The sequence below is a fragment of the Benincasa hispida genome, chromosome 9, assembly GCF_027475165.1.
Source record: "Benincasa hispida cultivar pf3 chromosome 9, pf3_genome.v1.1, whole genome shotgun sequence".
Lineage (NCBI taxonomy): Eukaryota > Viridiplantae > Streptophyta > Magnoliopsida > Cucurbitales > Cucurbitaceae > Benincasa > Benincasa hispida.
This window is the reverse complement of record NC_143486.1, coordinates 88,127,032-88,148,092: the sequence shown is the minus strand read 5'-3', so window position 1 is coordinate 88,148,092 and position 21,061 is coordinate 88,127,032. Positions and strand designations below refer to the sequence as shown.

Here is a 21,061-nt window from a genome sequence, read left to right as displayed (position 1 = left end):
ATAACATGTTTTATGGAATATCATCAAATTCCAATTGTTCTTGGTGATGATCTTCAAGTTGGAGCTGCCCAACATGCAACCCTATATATTTGCATGGTTTTTACCTATACAATAAAGCTCCATGCATGAAGATCATAGAGATTGCTGAAATATATTTTCTGAATTGATAGCTTGAAAACCCTACTCTTGTTCTTCATCAATTCAACTTGTTCAAATATTTTTACCTCACATTCCAACTTGAGCATAGTAGAGAAGATCTCGATGGTAGTCCTTTCGGTGATTCAAGCTCTATCTTGGTGTTTCGCAGTCGGATTTTTTAAGGATATCTTCAAAGGTAATATGTGTTTCAAACCCTCTTTTGAATATCATATGTACAACATGCTTAAAACTCAAATTAAATGTAGTTCAAGTGCTTATTGATTCTGAGTCTTCCGTTGCTTGATATATCACTCCTTCAATTTCATTGCTACATTTGAGCGTGATATCCAATATGTAACGACTCGACCTTTTGAGTACTCTGATAAGGGTCGTTACTCATAATTACACATTTACATTCAAAATATTTTGACCATTGAAGAAAATAAATTTCATTAAAATAATAAACATAGTTTTCCAAAATAAATAACAAATAAGTAAAACCTTTGTTCGGGGCCCTTAAAATAATGAAGAAAAAGAATAACTTAAACAAATAAAATTTTGACCAATATTGAGACTCAAATCAAAACTTTTAAATAGCTTGAAAACGTAAACTGAGCGGAAGCGAGTTACATGTCCCATATGGCACAATCACAGGTCCCTCTCATCACCCGCCGGTCCGTTCCTATCATTACCTGAAAAATATAAATTAAGAAAGGTTGAGTATAAAATACTCAGTAAGTGATACCATTACTGGGATCAGGCTATACATCTACGAGCAATGAAAAAAATAGCCTGGCTTGTACAACTACATCGATTTTTGATGATGAAAGGAAAACCAAAAGATGTACTATCTTGCCTTGATACGCATGTCTAGCGGCCCGTAGGCACACCGTCAAACATGATAATAACATGAACGTGAACCCATCGACTCACGCATGTCTAGCGGCCTATAGGCACATCGTCAAACATGATAATAATATGAACGTAAACTTGTCAACATGTCTAGCGGCCCGTAGGCTCACCGTCAAAACATGAAACATGAAAATAAAAGTAATATGAACGTAAACCTGTCGGTTCACACATGTCTAACGGCCCGTAGGCACACCGTCAAACATGAAACTAGACCCCTAGGTCTTCTGAAATAAAACATGCGTCAAGACGAGACAATAAACCGCTCTACTGGTCTATTCATGCATCACATACATAATATCAGTACTGATTATAAATTCAAACATGCTCATAATACTTATAACTGTCATGTAACAAGTAAAACATAATGACAAAATCATGCTTCAAGAGTCTATCAGTTAACTTTATAATTCTAGACTAGGTCGCTTGGAACAAAAGCACCGATAATAGTACCACTTACCTCAACTTGGTAAAAAATGCAAAATAAAATCTCCTTAGAACTCACACTTGAATCATCCTAAAGTTGTGGCTTGGTCCAAAACAAATTCCAAAACTTGATTCAATTAGCCAATCTGATCAAGAATTAAATCCAAAATCAATAACTTAATTTTCTACTATTACTCTCAATCTAAAAGAATAACCATCCAACAACTTACAAAACTTACCGATCTTTACCAATTTTCTACAAAACAAAATGGTCTTTAGCTTGATGGTCGATGTCTCAAAACTTCCAAATCTTGAATCTAAGTTTCACACCAAAGAGAGGTTACTGATTTAACCCAAAATCAAATGGGTGAATTTCACCTTTAAGGAAAATAAGTCTTACCCAAGGTTTTTCTCAAGATTCCGGCAAAGATCGGGTAGTGGCGGTAGATGACGCGTCGGCTCGTGGCTACCATAGATAGGTAGCGGGTGTTGCTGTCGGACGACATAAATTGTTTAGGCTTGTGACTAGTAGTGAGGGTCTTGCATGAGGAGGGTTTGCGAGGGTGAGGGAGAAGGGGAGTTTATAGTTTTACAGATTTTATTCAGCAGCGATTACGAACAAACCAGACTTCAAACAACGATCCAACCATTCAAAATGAAACTCTATATGTCTCAAACAGACTAAACAAATTTGAGGACGATCCAACAGTTCAAACTCTAGGAATCGACAATTTTGTGGAAGTTGTCGCTGAAAAACCGAATTTCTTTCTCCCTAATTTTTTTTACCTCTTTTCACTCTCATTTGATTTCGAAAAAAAAATATCAATTCTTTTCTTTTTTTTTTTTCAAATTTTGAAAAGATAAATAAAATATTTTATCAAAATATCTCCAAAATCTCCAAAGATTCTATTAAATTTAGAAATCCTTTACAAACCAAAATTAAAGGGCATACGATCCATTAATTTGATACAAATTAAATCCTTCCAAATATTTAAATCAATTAAACTACATGAAATTAATGATCTCTTTAATTTTTTTTTAAGTTGACCCTAAAATCCAAAATCAAAGGAAAACAAAATCGAATATTTTCAAGATAATCAGTTCAAATATCTGATCAATTAAATTCAATTTAATCAATAAAAGTTTTTCAATTATTTCAATTTAACCCCTATTTTCCAAATGAAATGGTATTTAAACTCAATAATTTTAGATAATTAACTTAAACTTTTCTGAAATTTAGGATGTTACACAATACATATCTTATAATATATATTATAAGATTTCATAAGTAGAAAATAATGTATGCAATAAACACATAATAATATTATTGTTATTGCATTGTTTTGAATAGCTCAAATTGGATACTATTGTGTTTGATTTTAGCAAGTCTGATTATCTTGTTAACATAGATGGAAATAATGTTTCATGTATTATATTTGATAAAGCTTATGTATGATGCATGTCATAAATTGTCATGTTTAAAAATAGTTGGTCATTAATTTCCATAAGGTTGAAAACATTATTATTACTTTTAATTAAGTTTGGCCATATAACATATATATATATATATATATATATATATATATATATATATATTATTAAGTTTGTTGGTAGTATAAAAATATGCAAAAACTATCATTTAGGAATCTTGTAGAATTTGATGGTAATTTAAGATATTGTCTAAGTTATAAAATTTGTGATATTTTATAAGGACTTTTCTCGGGTATATTAGTGAGAACAACTATTTAAGGCCTTTTGGGGTCAAATCTAAAATCAAAACCATGATGGCTTATGCCCAAACTAGATACAATGTCATACTATTGTAAAGATATTTAGAAAGTTGTCTCCAACAAATGGTATCAGATTCGTGTCCCTGGTTTAGCCATGTTGATATAATTCTCAAGTGTTGAACAAAGATGTAGTGGAACCTCGAAAGTTGTCATGTCATTATCCATGGTTGAACTCTAACAGATAGATAATATGTTCTGGTGAAAAGGAGTTAGCCTAGACAAAAGTTAGATGGATTGATGGCTACTTGAGAGGAGGCTCAGTTGGTCCTTTGTTTGAGGGGAGGATCGTTGAGAATATGACAAAATCCTACATTGGTTAAATAAGGAGATGATCCTGGGTACATAGGTGTATATATATATATACAATTTCAATTGTTTGAAAGTATAAAATCTTTATTTTATTGAACCCATCTAGGATCTTGAAAAGACAAAATGAAAATTGATCTTTATGGATTTAGTAGAATTTCTTAAAGAAAATAAACCAATTTGGGTTAAATAGATTTTCAAATATCTTGACACATCTCATATGACTAAAATATTTGAGATAAATACTATAAAGCCTTGATAGCATTTGAATAATCCATCAAATGGATGAGCTACTAAATAATGGTGTAATAGCATTAGTAAATATCCTTTGATACTTGTGTCTACTCAAATTTATTTGAGTTGATTGTGTGAATATTTGATTTGTATGTCGATTATATACTGATATTTGGTACAAACATAGATGTAAGTAATGATACTAAGTGATTTATGTCTTCATAATTTGAAGTGAAAGATTTAGGTGAATTTTCTACAACACAACAAACAATCGACATTTGGTTTCTACAGTAACGAAATGAGGGAAAATTTTGATGCTGGTAAGAGTTGCTAGAGAAATAGCTCAATTTTACATCAGAACAAAAAAAATGCTAGAACATAGAAAGGGGATAGATTTAAGAGTGTATTGATCGAATCTTTAATAGAATGATTAAATTGTTATCATTTATAAAATATAGGGACTAAATTGTAAGCCCAAATTATTATTTTTATAAAAGTTGAATAACTAATAATGATTTTTAACGGAAATAAAATTTAATCAAATTTCTAAATATTTTATTAGACGAGTAAAGTGGTAACATACTCCTCCCAAGTATTGTAAAATCCCAACACGTCAACCGTCCAAATTCCCAACATTCATGCATCATCATACACTCGCCCCACTTCCTCTCGCCGAAACAGCCTGTAATTTCTTTGCACTGCCACGCGTCTTATTTCCATTGGATGTTCTCTGCATAATGATTGTTTGGTACAGTGGGACCCAACCAAATGTGAAATCCCCACTTTGCAGCTACGCATACGTTTCATCAGTTCAACATTTTCGCCGTAGTTGGTAATTTCACTACGTCGGTTTCTCCACGCGCCTTCAATAGCGTGTATTACTCACCCATATACTCCCTATCGTCCGATCAATTCACACACGTACGATCACCGTCCGCTTCTCTTAAGCATCTCCAAGGGCCAAACGACGACGTTTAAGTAGCTGAACCGAAATTGTGGAATTTGGACGGTGGGTGATCCACCCATCTAAGGAAAATGAGCTGTCACTAAACGAATGGCCAGCTTGTAACTCGGGCATCTGCCCGTCCTGCCCAATTCTCTCTCCTCCACTCGTTTTTAGCCATCCTCTTTCTTTATATAAACACCCCCACCCTTTTCTTTTTCCGTTGCCAAAGCTCCATTCCTTTTCTCATTAAGTCCCTCAATATTCTTCTATCTTCTTCTTTCTAAACCCTAAAATTTTTCAAAGCAATGGCCGCCGTCTCCAAGGCTTCTTTCATGGCTCTTGTAGCCGTCTTGTTCGCCGTCTTCTCCATTGCCGTTGCGCAATCTGCTGAGTCTCCTGCTCCTGCACCGGCTTCTCCTGCTACCTCCGTTGTTCCATCTTTGAGCGTCGCTTGCGTTGGTGCTTTCGTTGCTCTCCTCTTTGGATCTGCACTTAAGGCTTGAATCTCACATTGATATTTCGTACGCGTTTTGTGATTTTAGCCATGGGTTCGTTACTGATGCTTGATTATTGAGGGTTTTATTGACTATTATATTGAGTGTATAGGACATGCTTTTCGGTGTTGAGATTAGATTTTACTAGATACTGCAGGGGTTTGTATTCATGTATTCATTGTGTGTTGTTCTTTTTTATATATCCACATTATTTGAGTAAATAAATTATTTCAGTATTTTACTCTCTGTTTCATGAGATTAAAGATCTCTATTTCTCCGCACTGCTCTTCTTTTCCAATGAATCAGAATTGTTTGTTATTTATATCGCTAGTTATATGTAATCTGAAAGCGAAATGATGCCTGGAGGTTTCGTATCCACTTAACCATTTTGTCCAAGCAAGACTGTCTTGACATCTTTTGAATGATTTGAACATCAGAAAGTGAAAATTGAAATTGCGGCAAAACGACCAGCGGTCTATGGGGTATGTATTGAGCAAAAAGGGAAGAATGGTTAAGAATGGTGTTGAGGATATCACCATTTTAGTATGATGAACATGTAGTTCTAGTGAGATACTTGGTGTGTATTTGGAGCAAGGACTATCTTAAGATTATAATAACCACCTTAAATAGTCTCCAATTAGCTATTATTATTTTAAGTATTTGTTATCCTATTTTATTTTCAAACTTAAATAATCTACCTCTCAAATACAAATTATTATAACTCAACTACAATAGTCTGAATTATAATAATCAACTCTTTGTCCAATACCTTCTCTAATCTCTCCCATTATCATCGAATCAATAGATTTGGTAATTAGTGATATAATTCAAGTAATCATGAATGAAGTCGTAATCTATCATTATGAATTAGAATTGAATCTTAAGCGAAACATGATGGGTTTTGTCTGGTAGACTCTCGTTGTCATCTCATTTCTAATGCTCTCTTAGTGTAAGGGTTTTATTTTTTTTAAAAAAAGGAAATATCACCAATTGGCCCAATTGATTGATGAAAGTAATTAAATTTGTTTTTACTCACTAATTTAAGTTTTTGGATCGATTGGTGATTTAATGTGATATCAGAATAGGAGGTTGTAGTTCAAGATATTCTTTTGAGTTCAAACCTAAGAATGCACTGTGACTTACTTAAATATGAATTTAGTTTATAATACCCATTGATTATTTAGTATGTTGAATAACTTTTTAGTGTGTGTTAAGTAGGATGTTTTGTTTATCTTACCCAAATTTTATGCTCAAAATGTAGTTTGATCTTAGTTTCTGAAAAAATGTAAGAATTAACATTTTTGTTTGTCACAAACTACTTACAAAAGCATTTTTTAGTACGAAAGTAAAGGTGAGAGCGGAGTCGAATGCGAGTGACAAAAGGTAATATCTTTTTATTTTCAAATTTTGAATCAAACACCAATTGTGAAATTTAACAAAAATCCAACGTGCAAAAAGGTAGAAAAACAAAAGCACAGAAGATGGGTGCGTGGCGCTATTTAAATGGTTGAGAGGAACGGCCTGGCCATGTGGTTTGGGGATTCGCACATCTCGACCGAGAGAAACATCCAATGAAATAAGGCCACGTTGCAGTGATATTTTGAACGAATCACGCGGTTTGTCTGAGGGATAAATTAGTGTGGTGTTTGGGTTTGCCTTGCTTTGGCTGCGTGTGAATCCCAGGCCTACATCTATGAGCCTCGGCAATTTTCGAAAAAGTTAATTCTCAGTAAATTTTAATTTCCACGTCACTCTACTCCCACCACATTGTTGTGATAATTTTTTGTTATTTTTTTAATATTTTAATTTTAATAATATTTTTAAATATGTATATGATGAACGTGATATGTATAAAGATTTATGCATCTTGTAATACACTCTAATATTATTATTTTTTGTATTATATCTTTCCTTTTATGTTTGTGGTATTTGGATGTGTCTTTCTTGCAATTTGATCTCTTTTAGTTCAACATATTACAGTAGTAAAGACAAATTATGAGTTGGAGAATGTGACTATTCAATTTTGGAATTTCTGGAATTCGTTTGTTGAAAGAGAATTTTGGTGGAGAATGACGGTTTGTTAATATATTGATGCAAGTCCAAGTTTTCTTTTGTTTTATGTTAAAATGTCTTAGATTCAAAAGGAATATTGTAGAAATAATTTATATACTATCGATCTTTACTTCTATTTGAAATTATATAGACTTCTTTATGTAATTCAAATCAAGGATGTCTTTTGGCTTTTGATAGGGTTTTTCGTAATTAAGCCAACAAAAATCACTGATTTCTATGGTTTTAAGATTAAAGTCAAATTTTGAAAATTAAAAAAAAAATGGTTTTCAAGATCTTGTTTTTGTTTTTAGCCAAGAAATCAAATGTTTATATATGAAATGTGAAAACCATGAGTAAGAAATTGTTAGAAAATAATCATAATTTTTAAAAACCAAAAACAAAAAACAAAATAATTACCAATATGGGCCTTAATTTTCAAATTTATGTTTCTAGTTCAAATCTTCTCAATTTCCCAATAAAAAAATCTTTTCAAATCTTCATGTTTAACTATTATCTAAATTTCTAAATGGATTTATGAATTTCTCATTGTTTTCTCTTCGAGGGATTGCCCAGCAACCTACAAAAGAAAATCAAATCTCTGATGATTGCAGTATGGTTTCTTTTCTTTTTTTTAAAAAAAAAGGTTAAATTTTTATTCAAATGTTAAGATCGGTAAAAATTATTCCTCAACGAGTTCTCCAAGGAGGCCTTTGGATTGAGGAAAATGAGAGGAGAATAAGGATGAAAAAGGGTAAGGGATACTCATCTCCTTGTTTGATAAAGTTTTAAAGTTAGACATAGGAATCTATTCCCATTCATTCTTTATACCCATGGATCATACCCATCTAAAAGTAGATTTTCTTGATGCCCACTTTTTCTCATCTTTTATTACATTAATTTATTTTTTATTTTATATTATTACAATTATTTAGATTATTTATGTAGTAAATTATTTCCATATTAAGTAGTTAATTAATTAATACACTCTAAAGAACCAATGAATTAATACTATTAATTCACTAATAAATTATTTATATAATAAATTATTTATCATTATAATTAATATTTTATGAGATTATTTTTAATAATTATAATTATTTTATCATTGATGAATTATAATTCATTTTTTATGACAAAATATTATATTTATTTTTTCAAACCGATTTTGATGATTTTATCAATTAATACATTATAATTATATAAATTCATCAAATTGATACATTAAATTATGTAATTAACTTTAGTTATAAATTACTCATTTTACAAATACTTGTAATTAATAATTTAATTAATAGTATTATTTGGTAGTAAATAATTAATTTTGTTCAAAACTTTGAATCGAATTTATTGTTTCTCAATAAATCTATCAAAATTTTATAAAGGCATCCATGTTTAATTTTATAAATTAAATATAAAGCTACTTTGTTATCATAAAATTTTGATAACATTTCTATGTACAACCAAACACACTTATTCTTGATTCCCAACAATCTTATTCCTAGGTTTTCTATTCCCAAACATTCTTAATTCTTGAACATTTTTAAAATCTTAAATCAAACCATCCCTAAAAAGATGTTAATTGTAAAAGATAAAAACTTTTTAGGTTATTTTTGACATTTTCCCCCTAAGTTAAAGCTTGAATCTTTTAAGTCTCCAAAATTGAAACCAAAATGGTTTTGATCAACTCATTTCATTTGATTATTGATGAATTACATTACATATAAAACCCTCAATGACAACTTCAAAATTGAGAATCCAACGGAACATTTATAAAGATAGATTTATAGTATGGAGAAATGAAAGATCGTACTAAAAATTTTACCTAATCCAACCATCGGACTCTAAAAGAACCTCCACTTCCCCCACCCTCATTTCTCTTTTAAACAAACTTCTAAAAGAAGAGATCATTCAAATTTCAAATGCCACACTTCCTTTGTTATCTATTCATTCGTCCAAAGTTACTTTAAAAAAGTTGTTTCTATTTTTAAAATTTGGTTAACAATTCAACCATTTACTTAAAAAAAATGCAAATCATTATAAAAAAAACTATATGAAATAGACTTCATTTTCAAAAATAAAAACTAAAAACCAAATTATTACCAACAAGACCTAAATTATTGAATTGGCATATTTCCCTTCCTATGTTTCCCTTTGGGAGCCCATAAAATCGTGAAACGAAGGCATTTTCAAGAGGATGAATGAATGAAATAAATTAAAAGAGGAATGAAACAAAAAAGAATTGCCTACTTTCTCTGCTCTGCCCCTTCAATCTTCTAACCATTAAAAAAAAGGGAATCCATAGAGTTTGTACATTTATGGTGGATGCTCACTCATTTCACTCCGAATCCGACTCCATGTTACCCATTGCCTTCAATCCTCTCGGTCTCTGCCATCAATAATTAATCACAAAAATCTCCATTGATTAACGCAATCAAATCAAAGAAAACACATCAACAGTTCGAGAGAGTCACCTTCTTAGAAATCTTCTTCTCCCGAACTTCATACCGCTCGAGCGTCAGATCAGATAGCCATGCCCCCGGACTCACCAGCTGCAACCATTTCAAAATGTTCATAAAGCAAGGTAAGAACACCACCCCACATTTAACAATATACAATGCATCATCCATCAAGTGAAATAATAATTATTTGGAGGTGGGGATTCATCAGCCAACTGCTTTGGGGCCCAATCCAAAGAAACACTCTCTTTACAAAAGCAAGGGGCCCATTCACTTGCAGTGTCTGATAACCCACCAATCATCACCCTACACATGGCTCACAATCAAACGGCATCCAATGCACCTCCCTTTCTATCCTACCATCTCTCTTTATTATTCTCTTAATTACAATTTGTACCATTTAACTAATCCCTCACCCTCCCCCTCCCCCAGTATAGTTCTACTAAACCCTTTTTTAAAATTTAAACACTTCTTATTTCATTTTTTCTTTTTCTTTTTTTTTCCTGCCCAATGAGTTTACTATTTGATACTTTCCCCAAGTCATCGAGCAAACCTTATCTTTATTCCCTAAAGAAAGACTTGTTAACTTCCTTAGGTTTCAAATTTATCATCTTCAATATTTTTCTCCTCTTTTTTCATTTTTCACTTGAAGAAAACCCCACCCAAAGGAATTTCCTTTTTTTTTTTTCTTCTAACCCTAAAAAATATAGGTTTTGAGAATGCCGAGAAGACATACAAACAGCACAGCAGCAGCCAACCTGAAAAATACCGTACACCGTGTCCTATCCCATACAAGAACGTGGATCAAACGCAGCCCGTGAAAGCTGCACTGTTGTTTTGTTGTATGAATAAAATTTCTAATCTATTTCTTTTTCTTAATTTTATTTATTTATTTTAAGTAAAAACACAAAAAGTAAACTAAAAAGATAATTGAATTGATAGTTTAATTAATTAAAAGAGGATGAGATTGAGGGGGGCTTACGTTGACGGTGCGTTGGATAATCTTGGCTCGTTTCTTGGGTCTTTGGGGCAATTTAGAGCCCTTGATGGCCAAAAAATCCTCTTCTTTCTCTTTGTTTGTCAAAGCAATAGCGAATTTTGGCGGCCATACTTGTGGCACAGCAGCCTCCCCACTGCCACCGGAGGAAGACCCACCCTTTTTACTATCGTGCGCCGTGTCCGATGTGGCTGCTGATTTGTTGTTATTCTCATTGTGATGATGATGGTTGTTGTTGGAGTGATGGTGGTGGTGGTGGTGGTGGTTATTACTTCCTCTTCTATCGTGCGCCACTCTGTCCGGCGACGCAATTCCCCGAACGCCGCCGTTGCCGTGCACTCTCATCGCCCCTGCCGTCTCCGAGTTCCTATTTATTAAAAAAAACCCACCCCAGAAAAAAAGGAAAAGACGTTTTTAAGTAGAGTATTATGAGAATAAATAAATAAAAGAAAAAAAAAAAAAAAAAAAAGAAACTGGTAGGGAGGTGTAGATGGATTTAGAGGAGGGAAAGTAAAATTCCAAAATTGACCTTGAGGGAGGGATCTTCAAGATCGCTGAGACAAAGTATAGGGAATGTGGGGGGAGGGGATTTTTGGGTTTGCCTTTGGATTTGGTTTTTCTTGATTTTTCTTTCTCGCTGCCTCTCTCTCTCTCAAATTTCTTTTCTTTAATGGAAAAGTAAAGAACATGGATGTGGCTTGTTAATAGCCGTCCGATTAACTAAATTCCTTCACGATCGTTAAGATTACGTGTGACTATACTGTGGGACCACGCACTCTTTCCTAATCCCAAATTAAGAAATCCCACGGTTCTCACCCGTCGCTACAAAAAGCTTATGACTAAACACTACATTATTCATATCATATCATGTGACTGAGACTATGATCTTAACAATTTACAGATCATATGATTAAAAAAAGAAAAGATTTGAATTATTTAAAGAAATGAGGAAATAAATACCTGAGAATGCGGTGGTGAGGAGGGGGGAACTGAGGAGAAGAGGGTCGTTGGCGGAGATTCAAATACCCATTGGCAGTGATGCTGGTCCGGTTTGGGGAGTCTTTATCGGTTCTAACGACTCGGCGGTCGACCCGGGCGGTGGTACTACGGTGAGCCGGAGTGGCGGGGTCGGTTTTGTCTCTGCCCTGGACCTTCATGCATCTAAGGCGTTTCCGGTTTCCCCACTGTAAAACAAAGTCCGATGGTGTGGTCTGTCTTGAAGCATCGCAATTGGATCTCAGTAGCAACGATGACGCTTCGGCTCCGTTTCTTCCTGGTGTGTCCACTTTGTTATTGGCGGTGCCGTTGCTATTATTGTTATTGTTTCTCAATGGATCCCTTTCCATCAGGCTTTTAAATAACTGTAATGTGTAATGGAGCTAACCCAAGTTAGTTGGGGTTAATCAACCATGGTTAATCTCCAAAAAGTAAAGCAAAAGGGGGGAAATTGGAGAGATTGTGTTGGATTTTGCATCCAACCTCCACATGGGCTTAATTAGCAAAAAATAAATAAATAAGGACTCAATATTATTCAATGACAAAACAGGTAAACAAGATGAGCCTCCTCCAGCTATTTCTAAGTTCTTCAGATAAACTCATAATTGAGAGGGCTTGTGACTTGTGAGGCAAAAAAAAACAGAGATTCTGCTCTGAACTTAATTATGCAAAATCAGAAACAGGAAAAGTTGATTGCAAGAAATAAAAATGAGGTTTCTTTTCCATTTGATGTTAGATCTAAAGCCAGAAAATCCAATAATGGGTAATGCATTGACAAAATCAAAAGATAAGAGCCAAAAGAAGACTGGGAAAATTGCGAAGGTGAAAAACAGAGAAGAATTAAATAGAGGGATTCCAACTAGCATCTCCCCATAGAAAGAAATCCAATGGAGAGGAGACAAGCATAGAATGAAAGGGGGAAAATCCCATCTGTGAACAGTTTTGGAGATGTGGATTCCAGAAGCCACACAGAAAGAGATTCTCAATCATATAAAATTCAAATTCTAAAGAAAAAAACTCTGATTCTTCGAAATGAGGAAGAGAAGAACAACGGAAGAAGTAGAATAGTGTCTTCAAGAAGAGGAAGATAGAGTTGAAAATGAAGGTGAATGAAAATTGATGCATTACCTGAAAACTTGAACTGAAGCAAACAAAAACCAGTGCGCAAAATCGAAAGGGAAGCATAGAAGGGCCATTGGTCCCATGAGATGAAGAATAAGGAAGAATCAAATAGAAGAACAACTGCACATCAAACTCCCCAACTAAATCTCAAAATTCCAGTTCAATATATACGATCTACGATTCAGGATAATTTTCTTTACCGGTGATTCAAAGAAATTCCCAACCCGATGCTTGCTTCTTTTACTCTTCAGACTAAGCGAAAATGCGAATCAGAAACCAAATTGCAACCACGGAGTTCCATCTCTCAGAATTGTCTTCTTCGACTATCGAACAACAACCGTGTTTCCATCGTCTCCAATCTTTACAACAGTTTGGATTTTCTTCAAACAAACGCTAAAATCCGCTTAAAATGCATCTGCAAGGAAACACAGATTAAAGAATATCAATTAGCGGAGTCATTCCACAACCAAAACACAAATAACACCCAGTGAAAGAATTTCTCACAAATTTGCAAGGCTCTGTAAACTCGAAGACCGTCCTCAGATGATTTCAAATGAAACGGAATCGATTGGCTAAATAAGAGAGCGAAATTCGCTCGGAGATCAAATCCACTCCGAGTTTCTTCAACTAAAAATTCCCAAATGTATTCGTGAAAAAAACCAAAAATCAAAACAAAAACAGTCACGCCTCTTTAATTGTCTCTTTAAACAGATCAATTCCAGAAGACGGAGAAAAAATTGAAGCAAGGAGCGAAATTGTTCGACCCACGAGCTTGTTTACAAATGAGAGATCCTCGGCATTTCAGACTAGAATTGGGAACACTAAACTTCGTCCCGATTAGAGAACAATATCAATACAAAAAAGAAAGTAAAAAAGGAAGAAAATTGAAGGAGCGCCACAAGAACTGCAGAGAGCTTCTTCTTCTTCTTCGTCGTCGTCCTGTTCTTCTTCTTCGTCCCTCCTTTTCAACAAAAACAAAACACACCCTTCTGCCCGTCTTAGATGAAACGGAATTTTATACCCTCGATTACAGATTGAATCGCACACCAATATCAATATCCCACGCCCCAGCTTTCTCCGCCGTTCATCATACATCAAACGACTCTCCTTCCATCTCCCTATCCTTCTCTCACAATGCCCGCGTTACGGCGTCGTATTGTGTTTGGTTTGCTAACCCCATTTTTTTTTTTCTTTTTGACGTCAAACGGAATCTTCAAGGCCGTCAAGTTTTGTGTTAATTTCGGGGAAAATAAATGTGGTTCTTTTTCCGGGTCGGTGCGACGGCCCATTTGGAGTAGAATGCATTTGAACTGAAGGGCCACTGGGTTTGGGTCCGCTTTCGGGAGTTAACCGTGGTTAATCATCTAACCATGGTGGAGGAGTGAAAAGGAGATGGTATCCAGTACGACCCTGCCTATTATCCTATATATGTGCTGGATAAATCTCTACCCACTTCCCCTCTCTAATTGGTTTGGAGAAATTAAGATACTTTCCCATTTAAATTCAATTTCTCTCTTTTTTTTGCCTTTTTTTAATCTCCTTTTATTTCCCTTTAATTGTGAGAAACAAAAATAAAACTATTGTAGTGCATAGTGCAATTGAGAAAAATAAAATTATAAGTGGACAAGATTTTCGAATAAATTTAATTTGCTGAATTCGAACTTTGTATTTGTATTGATTGGTACAATCTCTAATATATATTTATTTGATTCTTTCTCTCGAACAATCTTATCTTTGGGGCTTGGAAGCTTAGTCTTAAGCTGCACAACTTCAATCTTCAGAACTTCTTATGAGCTTCCAATCTCAGAACTTTTCCCTCCCAAATGAAGGGGTAAGGCCTCTATTAGAGGATCTTTATAGTTTTAGGTGGGATTGGGTCATTTGCTTTTGGGCTTTTTGGCTTGTGCCCAATCTCTTTTCTTCGGCCCAAAATTTCCTATGGGGGCTTGAATTGGATCGAATTTTGGATCCGAGCAATTTTAAATACTCGACCTGATCCAATTTATGATTAAAAGTCAAATCGATCATTCAGTCAAATTTATCAATCGTGGTTTAGGTTTTATCACCTTTAAAGTTAATAAGCTTCCAGATGGATGACACGTAGCATTTTGTGATTGGATGAAATTTCTTCTCCAACAAATGCCCATTTTTAAAATTTATGCACATTATGTGTGAATGAATTTCAAAAACATTTTATGTTTTGAGCAATGTTTTCAATTTATTTGATCAAAATATAAATTTGGTTCACAATTTGATTTTGCATTGATTTTGTCCAATTACAAATACTTATGACAAGTTAGTTTTAATTGGATGAAAATTGAAATTCATTCCACCAATTAATATTTAAAACATGGTTAAATTTAGACAATTTGGTCTAAAAATGGAACCACCATTTTCCTTTTCAAATTTGGCCAAGTAACGAATTTTGGCTTTAAAAACAAATAAAATATTTTCCCATTTTCCGAAATAAAACCATTTAACTGAATCCATAATTGTTAAATCTAAACCTTTCTTAGTTGAGTTTAAATCCCGAACAAATATTTATATATATTTGTTTTCTAATTCGTTAAAATCCCAATCTGAAATCAATCGGAAAAGACTTTTTTTTTTTTGCCAAATTTTTTTATCCCAAAATTTGTTAGTTTGATAGAGATGGAAAAAAAAAAAAAAAAAAAAAACTAAATAGATATATCTTTCTTAACCAGTTAGATTCCAATGCCACGATATAACTTTTAAAATCTTAACTTAGTTGGACTTAAATCTCAACTTCTTGGGAGATTTTATTTAATTGATTCAAGCCCATCTTCTATAAATTGAAATGAAATTGACCAGTGAAATTATTCAAAATATATAGCTCCTTAGGTCCTCTATATCGACAAACTTATATCACTAGCTTCCCATAGATCGTACAAAAAAAGGTAGGAAACTGTGATGCCCCAAAGATTTATGCATATATAGGTTTTTTTTTTTTTTTTTAAAGGTTATAGTTTTTTTTTTTTTTTTTTTTTTTTTTTTTTTTTTTTAAGGTTATAGTTAAATTAAGGAAAAGAGAAGGAGATTTAGGGTTATAAATGAGGGTTTAGGAACTTCGGTTTGCATGCATGAAAGAAAAAAAAATTTCCTTCTTTTTTTCTTTTCTTCTTCCTCCTTCCAACCCTCACGCAGACCCCCTTCATTGTGCCTTTCTGCTGCCACCCACACAGGGTTTTCTTTTTCTCCGGCCGACCTCCTACTTCCAGCCGTGCAAGGAGCCGCACTCGTCTTCGCCGTTGACCAAGCGAAGCCGCTGAAGTCATGAGGAGTCGCGCTCGTCTTCGCCGTCGACTCGAAATGACGATCGAACAGCCAAAGTCGCGACTCGGAGCCGCATCTCTCTCTCTCTCGATCGCGCCGTCCTCTCCATCCGCCAGCTGCCAGTTCTGGTTGCCATTGGATCGTGGTGGTTCCGACCGATCTGTCTGTTGGTAAGTTTCGATTCCCTTCTTGGCAGCCCATCGTCATTTGGGATTCTTGGGCCTAAGCTAACATTTGGAATTTGTGGTTTTATGACCGGTTTTGCCCTAAGATCTTGATAAGCCTGCTGGTCATAAGGAAAAATTCTTATGTCACTGTATGTATGAGTAAACGATAAAGTTTGTGATAAAGTTCGATGCTGATTCATGGTCTTGATCTCATGATGTCCATATGAGATTTTAGTGACTGTTACTGTTACCATTGGGCTATGCACATCATAACAAGCCTTCGGGCTCACATCCTATGCTTATGTACAGTTTCCTTTTTGGGATCACCATTTGTGTTTATGCCACCTTTCGTGTCACTACTTATGAAAGCATGCCTTTGGGTTCACCCCTTATGCTTATGCCTATGCCTACGCCTATGATGCCCTATGATGCCCTTGTGCACTTTGGTCCAATGGAAAGACTAACATATCACTTAGTGGGCCCAGTAGTGGACAGTATACTTTTATACTCATCCTTTTCTTTTCCTAGGGTAATGATAGACCCACGTATGACAAGACAGATTCGTGACCTAGCCATTAGGATGACTTACTGCTTCCGTACTTAGTGTCATGTCTTGGAGTCTGGTTTAGGGGTTAGACATTTTAAACTCTCATGCAATATTCATTAATTTTATTATTTAACTATTTAATTGTTTTTTTTTCATTTTAAGGTTGGGTTTAGGTGTACCCCGAACAGTAACTTTTTATTTTATTTTATTTTTGTTTTAGTTTATTTATTATTATTTATTTATGTTTTCTTACCTTTTCTCATTTGAGCACTATTTGGCTCTTTTATTTAAATTGTTTAGGAAAAAGAAATGTACGGTTAAGCCTATGCATGCATGAAGTAGCGTCTTAGAAATGAGTAGGGAAGTAGGGTCGTTACAGTTGATATCAGAGCCTAAGTTTTAGGTTCTGTAGACATCGTGAGTCCAATCTGTTTCTTATGGCCACAAATGGATCTTTCGTCATCGCCAGGTATGTTGTTTAAAGTCCTTTAGGGAAATATATATAGTCGTTTAATGGTTTACCCTGCTAGCGTGTATTAAAGCGTTGCGTGTGGTCACCGGTATGACGCCATGAACTAGAGGAAGGGTCAGTTGAGGTAAGAAAGTAATTGGGGAGCGGGACCTTGACCTGCAAGAACCGGAGGTCCAGAGCCAAGAGGTGCGGGACCCACCACCTCATGACCCTTCTGGGTCAACTTACCAAAAGGTTAGACCAAGAAGCGGGCCTCGAGCTTCGACTGTGCCCCCGCCAGGACCGTCATCCTCATAAATTCCAGTAGAAGATACGGCTATGGCTACAGCTATTGGGAACGTCGTCACGCAGGCCGTGGTAGGGCAGCTAAGGGGCATGGTGGCCAAACAGATAGCTCAGCACGCACAGTCACAGCAGGTGTCATCCTCGTCAGTCTCGTTACCACTAGTTCAGAATCAAGATAGGGCTATGAATCGAACCGTGGCAGGCTCTTCTTTGAAAGCTGGATATCTATGAGATTTCAAGAAGTATGATCCTCTGGCATTTAACGAGTCCCTGAAAGACCCTACAAATACAGAATTGTGGTTGTCCACTATTGAGGGGATTTTTCAGTACATGAAGTGTCCAGAGGAACAGAAGCTGCAGTGTGCCGCTTTCGTTCTCATCGATAATGCCAAGCGCTGGTGGCACTCGGCTGAGAGAATGATAGAAGCCAGTGGAGGCCAAGCCACGTGGGACCAGTTCAAGGAGCGGTTTTACGAGAAGTACTTCTCTGCTCATGTGAGGTACAACAAGCAAGCTGAGTTCATGAACCTGAAGCAGGGAACCATGATGGTAGAAGAGTATGAGGAGGAGTTTGATAAATTGTCTTGCTTCGCCTCTGATCTAGTGTCTACCGAAGCAAAGAGGGTTGAAAGGTTTGTGCAAGGACTCCGGGACGAGGTACGAGGCATTTTTCAAGCTCTAGAGGCTTTCACCTATGTCGCAGCCTTTCGAGAGGCAGCACGCGTGGGTTGTCCTTCAGGGATAAAGTTCCTGAAGTCCCTGATGGAGGAGCCAGCCCCCGGCCAGAAGAGGAAAGTTTAGGAGAAAGATCCGTGACCTCCGCGGAAGATTCAGAGTACAAGCAGGTCAGTAGGGCACGCCCAAAGACAGGATACTACTTCAGGAGGAGTTTGGAGGGAAAGACCGGTGTACAAGTCATGCGGGAAACGTCATTGGGGACGCTATCTGATTGGCACAGGGACTTGTTTCAGATGTAAACAGATAGGGCATACGACAGACCAATGCCCTAATTGGTTCTGGAAGTGCGGGGGGTCAGCCCCCGAGTTTGCATCAGGGGAATTCAAATCGACAGCAGCAGTAGGATCGGGTCTATGCCACCAGTCGTCGAGAATCTGAGCACTTGGGAACAGTGGTGACAGGTACGCTCCCAATCTTGGGGAATTATGCCTTGGCATTGTTTGACTCTGGCTTGTCTCACTCTTTCATTTCTTTGTTGTTTGTAAAGTATGCCATGTTAGTTTTGGAACCCTTGGGTTATGTTTTATTAGTATCTACACCGTCATGAGAGATTATGATAGCAAGTGAAAAGAAAAGGCGTGTCAGTTGGAAATAGTGAACCGCACCCTTGATGTGACTCTGATAGTGTTAGACATGCGTGATTTCGACGTAATTCTAGGCATGGATTGGTTGGCTGCCAACCATGCTAGCATAGATTGTTCTCGTAAGGAGGTGATTTTTAACCCTCCTTGGGAAGCCAGTTTTAAGTTCAAGGGGGTCGGAACGGTAGTTTTGCTCAAAGTGATTTCAACGGCAAAGGCCAAGAGATTGATTAACTAAGGTGTCTGGAGTATCTTGGCTAGCGTAGTTGACACAAGAGAAAATGAGATTGCACTAAGCTCTGAGCCAGTTGTGAGAGATTATCTCGATGTATTTCCGGAAGAACTTCCAGGATTGCCTCCAACAAGGGAGATTGATTTTACGATCGAATTAGAGCCGGGCACTATCCTCACATCCAAAGCCCCGTATAGAATGGCTCCGGCAGAATTGAAAGAACTGAAGGTCTAACTGCAGGAACTGCTTGATAAAGGGTTCATATGACCCAGTGGTCTCCGTGGGATGCATCAGTGTTGTTGTGAAGAAAAAGGATGGGTTGTTACGTTTATGCATAGACTACCGGGAGTTGAATAAGGTTACCATCAAGAACAAGTACCCGCTTCCTAGAATCGATGACCTGTTTGACCAGCTACAGGGTGTTACTGTATTTTCCAAGATTGATCTACGGTTAGGTTACAATCAGCTGAGGATCAGAGACAGTGATATTCTGAAGACTGCGTTCCGATCCAGATACGGGCATTACGAGTTTATTGTAATGCCATTTGGTCTGACTAATGCTCCAGCAGTATTCATGGATTTGATGAACCGAGTGTTCAGGGACTTTCCAGACACCTTTGTAATCGTTTTCATTGATGATATCTTGATCTACTTCAAGATAGAGGTGGAACACGAGGAACATCTTCGGAAGGTCCTCAGAACGCAGAGGGAAAACAAATTGTATGCAAAGTTTTCTAAGTGCGAGTTCTGGCTTCGAAAGGTGTCCTTTCTTGGGCATGTGGTGTCGAAGGACGGGGTTTCAGTGGATCCAACTAAGGTTGAGGCCGTTACCAATTTGCCTCGCCCTACGACGGTCAGCAAGGTACACAATTTCCTGGGGTTGGTTGGGTACTATCGTAGGTTTGTAGAGAATTTCTCTAGCATGGCCACGTCATTGACTCAGCTAACCAGGAAGGGAGCTTCGTTTGTTTGGAGCAAAGATTGTGAGGACAATTTTCAAGACCTCAAGCAGAGGTTGGTTTTAGCACCAGTTCTTACTGTACCAGACGACTCCGGGAATTTCGTGATCTATAGTGATGCTTTTAAGAAGGTTTTGGGTTGCGTGCTTATGCAACAAGGTAGAGTAGTCGCCTATGCCTCCTGCCAGTTGAAAAATCATAAGCGAAACTACCTGACTCACGACTTGGAATTGGCAACGGTGGTGTTTGCCTGAAGATCTGGAGGCACTACCTGTATGGGGAAAAGATCCAGGTTTTCACTGACCACAAGAGTTTGAAATACTTCTTCACCCAGAAAGAGTTAAACATGAGGCAGCACAGATGGCTCGAGTTAGTAAAGGATTACGACTACGAGATCCTCTACGACCCAGATAAGGCGAATGTGGTAGCCGATGCCCTCAGTTGAAAGGTCGCTCATTCGGCCGCCTTGATCCCTAAACAGGTTCAATTGTGTAAGGATTTGGAGCGGGCAGAGATCACGGTTGCAGTAGGGGAAGTCACTTCTCAGCTAGCTTAGTTGACAGTGCAACCAACCTTGAGGCAGGGGATTATTCTTGCACAGCAGGGTGACCCGGATCTGGTTCAGAAATGTTGTCAGGTAGGGTCGGGCCAGGCAAGTAAATTTTCAGTGTCGGTGGACAAGGGTCTTTTGTATCAGGGACGGTTGTGCATCCCAGTAGATGATGGCCTGAAAGGGGAACTGTTGGCAGAAGCTCACAACTCTCCATTCTCGATCCACCCAGGTAGTACCAAAATGTACCAATTGTTGGGTTGATGCCTTGAAGTCTCATGTCCTATAGTTTGTAAACAGTATATACGAACACCAGTGATTGTTAATATATGATATTTACTTCACATCTTGCTGTTTTGCTCGATTATTT

At 36.5% G+C, this 21,061-nt stretch overlaps 1 protein-coding gene across 2 annotated transcripts; it reads right to left on the bottom strand.

Annotated features, from left to right (window-relative positions):
- Positions 1 to 9,519: 9,519 nt before the first annotated feature.
- Positions 9,520 to 14,145, bottom strand: LOC120086322 (uncharacterized). 2 transcript variants are annotated; one of them, XM_039042911.2, is made up of 6 exons: positions 13,371 to 14,145; positions 13,067 to 13,281; positions 11,709 to 12,109; positions 10,734 to 11,115; positions 9,767 to 9,844; positions 9,520 to 9,681 (listed from the first exon to the last, which is right to left on the bottom strand). In XM_039042911.2, exons 3-6 carry the CDS (start codon positions 12,092 to 12,094, stop codon positions 9,631 to 9,633), a joined length of 897 nt encoding a protein of 298 aa, XP_038898839.1. In that variant the 5' UTR covers positions 12,095 to 12,109; positions 13,067 to 13,281; positions 13,371 to 14,145; the 3' UTR covers positions 9,520 to 9,630. The 2 variants fall into 2 exon arrangements, with proteins under 2 accessions (XP_038898839.1, XP_090173748.1); XM_090317622.1 differs by having other exon boundaries at positions 12,873 to 13,281; positions 13,371 to 13,889.
- Between the last annotated feature and the right edge of the window lie 6,916 nt (positions 14,146 to 21,061).

Bases quoted from the DNA above. Each gene is read 5' to 3' on its own strand.
- LOC120086322 (XM_090317622.1), bottom strand. From the start codon at position 12,929: ATGCTTCCCTTTCGATTTTGCGCACTGGTTTTTGTTTGCTTCAGTTCA. The intron at 11,116-11,708 runs GTATTTATTTCC...TTTAATAAATAG, and splicing joins CCTCACCACCGCATTCTCAG to GAACTCGGAGACGGCAGGGG. The intron at 9,682-9,766 runs GTGACTCTCTCG...TATTGATGGCAG, and splicing joins AGAAGAAGATTTCTAAGAAG to AGACCGAGAGGATTGAAGGC.